This window comes from Arachis duranensis, chromosome 10, assembly GCF_000817695.3.
Source record: "Arachis duranensis cultivar V14167 chromosome 10, aradu.V14167.gnm2.J7QH, whole genome shotgun sequence".
Taxonomy (NCBI): Eukaryota; Viridiplantae; Streptophyta; class Magnoliopsida; order Fabales; family Fabaceae; genus Arachis; species Arachis duranensis.
Window position 1 is genome coordinate 92,158,800 of NC_029781.3, and position 8,805 is coordinate 92,167,604.

Consider the following 8,805-nt stretch of genomic DNA (forward strand, 5'->3'; position numbering starts at 1 on the left):
AAAATCGTACTTTTAAATTGTTTTTTTATTATTTTAAAAAATATAAAAAAATTATAATATTAAAATATATCACTGATATCATTTTTATAAAGAAAAAAATGAGCTTAATTTATCTTCTAAGTTTTTAAAGATACTATAGAATATAAGGTTGGAGGAATGAATATTGAATGGTGTAGTTGAGTGGATGGGTGTTTGGGGGTTGGGGGTAGGTGTAACGAGTGAGAGCCGCCAAATAAGGTTTTACTCACTTTATAGATTTGAAATTAAATCACCTATGATAGTGACCTGCCACATTTATATGTAGTAGTCACAGGTGGCTCCCTTTTGAAAAATAGCACATGCAATATTACTTTACTTTTAATTAATATAAGAAAAAGGGAGCTTTCAATAAAGTTTTCTGTGCTTCAAATTTCTACATGTCATTCGATTTCTTTATCTTAACCCGGATGTTAATTACCGTTGTTGAATGAACAAATAAGATTGGTGAAAGTGGGATGTAAATATGATATAAGTTATAAATTTAATGATGATTAATTTTTTATTTATATTTTTTTAATTTTTTTCCAAAATTTTATCTTTTAGAAAATAAAAACAGTTATCAATTTTTTTTCCCCAACAAGAGTGTCTAATCTGTTAGACAAAGTTATGTCATGAGAAAATTGTAGATATTTGTTAGTGGATAATAGGGCACGAGGTTCAAGTTTATATGTTGTTTAAGAGTAAATTATTATTTTTCTATTCATAAATATTTAAAATATTAATAAAATTATTTACAAAAAATTAAAATTGACGTACTCATTAAAAATAAATTCTGATTTATAAAATTATTCATATTTTAAAAAATTATCCAAAATTATCAAATTACTTCTCTTAAATTACTTCTTCTAATTATCAGCTATGTCTGACTATTTGTGGTTACGGCATAATTTGGTAAATTGGAATCCTCTTGGAATTGGATATCAACGATTTGTCTAACTGTTATTTTATAGTTCCTAGATATTTGATTAATTCTGAAGATGAATATTCAAAAAGGTTTTTAAAGAATTTCACATTGAATATTTATATTTTAAAAAATATTTGATTATGTTAAGATTTTTGAATATTACAAAATAAAATATATAAATTCTATTTTAGTCAGATTTATTATTTTTAATTTGACAAATAAATTATCAAAAATATAACAAAAAATTTTATATATCTTATTTTTATAAAGTTCAAAAATCTTAATATAATAAAATTTTTTTGAAGACAAAGAAAATTTTTAGAGATTTATTTAAATATGTACTCTTAAGAAAATTTTATGGAGTGTAATTTTTTTGTTTTTCATGATATCTCTTAGTCTGAGAGTTTAAAGATTAATTCATTGTGAATTGAACTCTATTTAAGAGTTTTTTTGATTTTTTTTTCCGTAAAAAATCTGTTGAATGTGTTTTTTTTAAACTGGAAAATCCGTTGAAATTATCTTGCCAATCCAACTAAACAAGAAGATTGCTAATGACTTTTTCTTTGGGTCAATGAAAAAGCTATTTGGGCTAAACGTAGTATTGGTATCAAACTGCTTGAAAAGACAAAGTGAATCCGAAATAGGCAAGCCCAATATACTACTGTTTTTGTTTTATGGACTTTTTATAAATAAAAAACAAAATGTTCCTAACTCAGTCCAAAAAGAATGTTCCTTGATTACTTCTTATTTGTTTCTTACTTTTCATTTTTTTAGACCAATTAGAATGTTGAAAAATGGGAATATGTTGTGATAAGAATGGGAAGGCGATGTCCATTCCTATGAGGAACTTATTTTTTTAAAGAAGAATAATATTAAATATATGTTGAAATTAAACTCCTAATATATATATAAATAGAGACTTTTATTTTTGAGAGAAACACAAGTACACAATAATAATTCTCTCATATTAATATTAGAATTTTTTATTTATACATTTTTATTTTATATTTAGTATATCTTTTATTTATTTTATAACCGAATAAGTGAAAACTGAAAAGCCATAAATATATTAGTTCCTTAATAAAAGATTTTGAGAATGAAAAAATCTTTCTTGGAATTCTCTTAGAATTCTAACTTACTCACGTGATTTCCTTTAACTCGAGACGGACAATTAAATTTCTAATAATAAATTTCAAATGTCAATAATTTTATCTAAACTAGTAAAAGAAAATCCATAATAATAGGTCGATCGAGTTAAATTCTATTTTAGTTTCTGAGATTGGTAAATTAGACTGATTTAGTTTTTAATTTTTTAATTGTCACAATTTAGTTTTTCAGATTAAAAAAAGTACATTAATATAATTTTTTGTATATCTTTCGTCATTAAAATTTAACACCATTAGTAGTATAGCTTAAATTTTGTCACGTTAGACATATTAAAATGACGTGATATGCGTTTTGCCTTTAGAAAAGGCACTAAATAACGTCGTTTGAGGGTTTGAACAATATTAAAACGTTATACTCCTCTTTTTTAATATTGTTCAAACTCTAAAATAACATTATTTTGTGCTCTTTTAACGTCAAAATGTAAAATATCGTTTTAATATGTTTAACATTACAAGATTTAAACTATCTCACGGTATTAAATAAAGACTATATTAGTATATTTTTTAAATTTAAAAGATCAAATTATAATAATTAAAAAATCAAAAACCAAATTGATATAACTCGTAAATCTCAATGGCTAAAATGAAACTTAACTTTAGATTGATCACTACATCTTGATGATAAGCCTCAATTAATGATTTAATAGGTTTTTAAATCATATATGTTATTTAGATTTATATATAGCGAATAATTTCACTTCACGGCTTGTAAATATTTCAACAGATGTTCCCAATCAATGAATAGAAAAAATAATTAATTTTTTAACATTCAAGTATCACACTTAGTGTAGACTATAGACATCTATTGATGAATCATTTTTAAAATTTCGTTTGAACTCCACTTTATTATATTAAAGTTCAGTTATTTTAAAAATTATACTAGACATTAATACTATTATTTTTTATAAATCAAAAACTCAAAAGAATTACTTTTAAAACTTTTATTTTCTACACTAACTATTTTTAGAATTAGAAGTTCAACTACCATCTATTTAATAAAAATTTTATATTTAATTTTTAAATAAGTCCAACAATTCACTGTATAGTTGCTCTTTGAATTTTTTTATATTATTATTTTTTTACAACATCTTCTAATTCAGTAGGTGAAAATTAATCTAGCGCAAATTTATTTTCTATTTAAGAGTATATAGATGAACTATAAATTATTTCATATATAAACTTATCATAAAGTAAAATTTAAATGCCGATACTTGATTAAATAGACAAATATACTTATTAATTGACCAATTTAAATTGGTTATTATTATTATTATTATTATTATTATTATTATTATTATTATTATTATTATGGCCATGACTTTGAGGATCAGATCTCGCATCATTCATTCACCTGGTTTATACATTGAATTTCCAACTCTGTGAAATAATACTTCTAATGAAAGGAATTAAAAAAATAATCCACGTGATATGAACAATAATTCATGCTACGAGAAGGCCAATAAAATTGAAATTTTAATACATTTAAAATTTGTTGGTACAGCAACAACAACGCGGTTTCTGCCATGCATCCTTTCAAAATTTGTTATATGATTAAATCAAAGTATCTGTCTAATTCGATCTAAAGCTAATAAAATATTATTAATTATATTCCCACTAAAATGTTAAGCATATGGAAGTATAATAGATTTTAAGATTTGCATTGTGTTTCTTCAAGGAAGCTACGTACTGCCTACAAGAACAGAAACATAACCAAGCAAATGGACATTATTATTGTTGACCACTTTTCAATTTCCTTTGCTTTTAATTTTGATTTCAATTGAAAATAAGCATAATATATATATAAAAATGAAGTTAAGGAAGACATGGAAGAATGGTACATACATACATAGTACGTGTGACCTTTATTAGGTAGATATCACTCTATATATATATGAAAAAAAAGACTAGAATAATGTCTTACAAAAGGTAAAGTATTAAATTAGTCTTTTTATATTTAAATTTAATTTTATTTTGGTTTTTAAAGTTTAAAGTATTTTATTTGAATCTAAAAAAGTTTCATTTAATTTTAATGTAGTTCTACTATAAAGTCAATGTTCAATGTTAAATAATTAACTTCACAGTTTTACCAAATCTTAATATCTTTCCCCGAAAAAGAGGTATAAACTCGAGAGGCGCAGGATGCATCACTATGAGCCATTGGTCTTGGTTCAAGCACATGGAGAACATTGTGGAAAACTCACTTTTCGCAGGAAAATTCGCTAGTGGCGACAAGAATAAGACCATCGTCACCTCTACCGCGGAGAACTCCCCTTGACAATCGAAAAATTTGGTTATATAAGTTTTTTATATTTGAAAACTGAGTTTCGTTAATTATTTAACATTAACTTCACGGCATGACTACATTGAAGCTAAATGAAACTTTTTTGGATTCAAATAGAACACTTTAAATTTGAGGAACCAAAATATAATTAAGTCCAAATGTAGAAGACTAATTTAGTACTTTACTCTTTTATAAAATATAAAATAATTATTGAATATAATATGATTTAAATTCTAAGATATACAATCTTATAAAATAAAATAAAAAAGTGTACCTAATAATGCATATACAATAGCTCTTATTGGTGCATTTATTTTGTATATATATGCCAGCTGCATTGTGATTCTATAGTAGTGCCAAATAGTTGGACAATTATTGCTACTATTTAATTATATTGATAATTCCACCTATCGAAGGGCACTAAGTAATTTACAATTGTAACAAAATTAAAGGGGGTAATATAGCATTGATCCAACTATAAAAGAGGTGCTACAAGAGCATGTTTATGCACTCTACCAAATTCTTACATTATTTCTTCCTATATAGTAGTAGTATTGATAAACTTAATTGTTTTCCTTAGATCCCTATAATATCATAACATTATTTTGTTTGGTCTCTATATGTTATATTGGTGTACTAGTAATAAAAATGGGCATAACAGAAGCATGTTCAAGGTTCATTGTTGACTTCTTGCAAGCATTCAAACACTCATCACCACCAAGCTCAATTCATGATGAGCTTGATCAAAATCACCATAGCCCTGATTGCAAGCCCCAGAATTTGCTAAAGCTCGACGACAACACGGTTCGCGCCCTCATGACTGTGTTTGGCATGCAAAACAATGGAAGAATCAAGAAAGAAAATGCTAGAAGAGTTGTGGAGAAGCTTGGTTTGGTGCATGACAAAGATAATAACAACAAGGCCTCATCATCACCATCAAGATTTGAGCTTCATGGTGATGGTGGATTGTTGGAGGGCGACGAAGTGCCGGTAGAAGAGGTTCTTGGTGATTTGGAGGACATGACAAAGCGCAATGAGCTCTTGCATGAAGCATTCAAGATCTTTGATGAGGATGGAGATGGTTACATTGATGCAATGGAGTTGAAGAGGGTGCTTGATTGTCTTGGTTTGGATAAGGGTTGGGACATGAACACAATTGAGAAGATGGTTAAGGTTGTTGATTTGAATCTTGATGGCAAGGTTGACTTTGGTGAGTTTGAGTTGATGATGGGATAGCATATTATTCTTAATGTTCATTCATTTCTATTTTATCTTTTTTTAAAAAATAGGACTAGTGGTTGAGTTCCCAATTGTAAATCAATATTTATTTCAGCATTTTCTCTAATGAACCTTTTTTTTCTGTTTTTAAAAAATTATTCTGACATATATATGGCATCTTGGCAAAGGTTGGATGTTAGTTGCTATTTTTCAACGAGAAATGGATAAAGCAATCAAGTCCCTTTATACAGAAGAAAGAAATACATCAAGAAAGGACACACTATTTTAATGAGCATAATCCACAAAGGAAATGTATCCAAAATACAATAACAATGTAACCTACATATACAATCTAATTGGAACAGACATACAAAATATAAAGTTGGATCTAATTGGACCCTACACAAATCCTAGTAGTGAGTATAATAAACTCTTACTGCTGCCAGATGTTCATGGAGTTTAGAGCATCGTTTATGACTCCATTGTTGATATCATTGTAAGGAATATCCAAGTCTCCCAGCCCACCAAGACCTGGATGATTCTGTCCACCTCCACCACCACCATTATTGTATAAGGCATCGTTTGCATGGACAGTGATGGTCGGCGACACGTGTGCCATATGAGGCGGCGCGCTCAGTTGAGAATGAGGCTGAAGAAGTTGGTTGTTTAACGTGGTAACAGAGCCTCGAGTGACCATATCCTCGGCTAACTTCACCTAAAAGTAAATAGCATGTGTGTGATTGATGACTAGCACCACCATGTAATTCTAGAAAGATTTTTCAGAAATGAAATAAAACAAAATTAAAGGTTCTACTTGTACCTTAGCTCTCAAGGCTTCAACATCTGATTTTAGCACTCGGTTATTAGTATCCGCCTCATGAAATTGTTGTCTAACATCATTAAACTGCTTGTATAGGGTTGCATTTTCCAGTTTCAGCTTTTCAACCTGAGACAGTAAAGATTAAGACTTCAATTAAATTAAACAGGTTCAGAGAGAACCGGTAACAACATCTCTTGAGTTCTTAACACTACTCAACAATACTTCTGCATAACAAATATTCAATTAAGCTTTAGCTTCTTCAACTTACTGCTTAAACACCAGGTAACTTTACCTGCATCTCAAGGTCAGCTAAATGCGCTTGTTTTCTTCTTCTTGACCTCCTTGCAGATTCGCGATTAGATTCCTTCCTGAAATCACGATATGTAATGTTTGAGGACAACAAAAAAAGAAAAGAAAAGAAAAGACCATCTATGAGTTCATACCCCATTTACAACACACCTTCTAAGGCGCTTCACATCAACAGGATTTGTGCTTTGTTCACAAGGACCAGTTTCGTCATCCTCATCAGAAGGCTCAGAGGAACCACTTGTAGCTACTTTGGCTTGATTGTCTCTGTCACTTGGTTTATTAGAAGATACCGGGCTTCCAACTGCCATCATTTTGCAATTCAATCCAAATTGTTAAACTAAATGAACTAAGTTTAAGTTTATGAGCTATAATAAGAACTTAAGAGAATTAGTAATACTAAACTAAACTAACAGCTATGTATATAGATATTGCTAATTAACATAATTACCAGTGCCACACATGGATGACTGGGAATCATTAGTAGCAGAAATGGTGGAATTCTTGGTAATGACGTTTTGGGAACAGACAACGGTATTGGCATCTGCTATTCCCCCACAAGTTGAAAATGAATTTACCACATAGTCCTGCAATTAGGAAAGGGTGCATAAGCTGGAATTCTGTACATAAATTCTACTACGTATAATCATAGCTTGTTATAGCATTTCACTAACATCTATTTACTGCTAAGAAAAATAAGCTTTCCTTGGGCAGATCCTTTTCCCTCACACACCAGAGGTAGAAAAGAAAAATAAAGCAATTCTTAATGTAACATTATATGCTATCTAAATGCATGAGTTTAATTTTGATGTAGACTGAATTAAGGCTGGAAGTGAGTCAAGGCAGTTCATGAGCCAGCTCGACTCATTAATAATTCGATAAGCTAAACTCGTGAGCTGGTGAGCCGAACTTGAGCTTGGATAAGCTCAGCTCATTAGCTCGTGAGCTAGCTCGATTATATATATAATATTAAAATATAGATTAAATGCATATTTTATAATTGATAGATAGACAATACATTAATTTTTTTTAAATATTTTTTAATATATATAAGTTATAATTTATTGATATAGAATTATAGATTATGTTTCTATTATTTGAATCACCTTGTGAGCTCAAGCTAGCTCGTAAGTTTTCGTTGAATCGAGTTTGAACTTACGAAATAGGCTCGATTGGTAATGAGTTGAGTTGTGAGTCAAGCTTAATTTTCGTGAGTCGAGCTTGAATTTGGTCTAACTCGACTCAGCTCGGCTCACTTCCAGCCTTAGTCTGAATGTAAACATTTTTATTAAATATTGGCCATTTGTGAGAAATAATTACTTTTGTTAACATAATAACAGAAATAATGTGTACACTTTTGTTTTTTTCAGACTAAAAGTATGTAAAACTTAGATGCCAAAAACAAACTAACTAATTGTGTAGAAATACTATGGTCTTTGTTTTAAGATATTGTCAGGAAAATAAACTTGCAACTAACATATGCTTGATTTTTTTTTTCTTTGGGTAGATTAGCATATGCTTGATTAACTTTGCATAAATTATTTTATAAAGAAGTATGCAATATGTTGAATGAACAGTCTTTCAAAGACGAAACTAGTATTATAGATGCAGATAAAGTTTCCTATAATTGTATATTTTTTCCAACTCAACAGAAAAGGCTCGATTGATCAGACTAATCTAACAAAAATCTTTGACATAATATTATGTGGTGATTATTAGATTAAATGTACGGTTATAGGCATCTTCTTCTTCTAATAATAATTCTAAGAACTAATTTCTGCTAAAAATATGCTACTAGACTCAAACTTGGTCATGATTTTCTTCATTGGGTTACCTTTTTTAATACTCAGATATGATTTTAAACTATACTAAATCGAACCGATATTTAATTAATGTATATATCTTTTCGGTGATATAATAGCAAAATAATAGTGTAAAATTAGAAATAAAATTCAATGAATAATATAATATTTACATCCAAATAAATGATTTTAAGACAAAAATAATATTGATATAATATAGGATTCATTGAAGTTTGTGTGTTTTTTTTTGGTTTTTTTTTTTGGACCGT

At 28.6% G+C, this 8,805-nt stretch overlaps 2 protein-coding genes across 2 annotated transcripts in view; one reads left to right on the forward strand and one right to left on the reverse strand.

The window, feature by feature from the left end:
• The first annotated feature begins 4,912 nt into the window (after nt 1–4,912).
• On the forward strand, nt 4,913–5,650 carry LOC107470962 (probable calcium-binding protein CML32). Its single transcript, XM_016090392.3, has one exon. The coding sequence runs from the start codon at nt 5,039–5,041 to the stop codon at nt 5,624–5,626; it is 588 nt and encodes a 195-aa protein (XP_015945878.1). The 5' UTR covers nt 4,913–5,038; the 3' UTR covers nt 5,627–5,650.
• Nucleotides 5,651–5,833: 183 nt separating this feature from the next.
• The window catches only part of LOC107470961 (basic leucine zipper 9), a gene marked incomplete at its 5' end in the record, with an annotated part of 5,597 nt that continues 2,625 nt past the window's right edge, over nt 5,834–8,805 (reverse strand). Inside the window, 5 exon segments of the mRNA XM_016090391.3 lie at nt 5,834–6,323; nt 6,429–6,554; nt 6,721–6,796; nt 6,888–7,038; nt 7,186–7,321. Of these exon segments, the coding sequence (XP_015945877.1) occupies nt 6,042–6,323; nt 6,429–6,554; nt 6,721–6,796; nt 6,888–7,038; nt 7,186–7,321 (771 nt within the window). The 3' untranslated portion in view covers nt 5,834–6,041.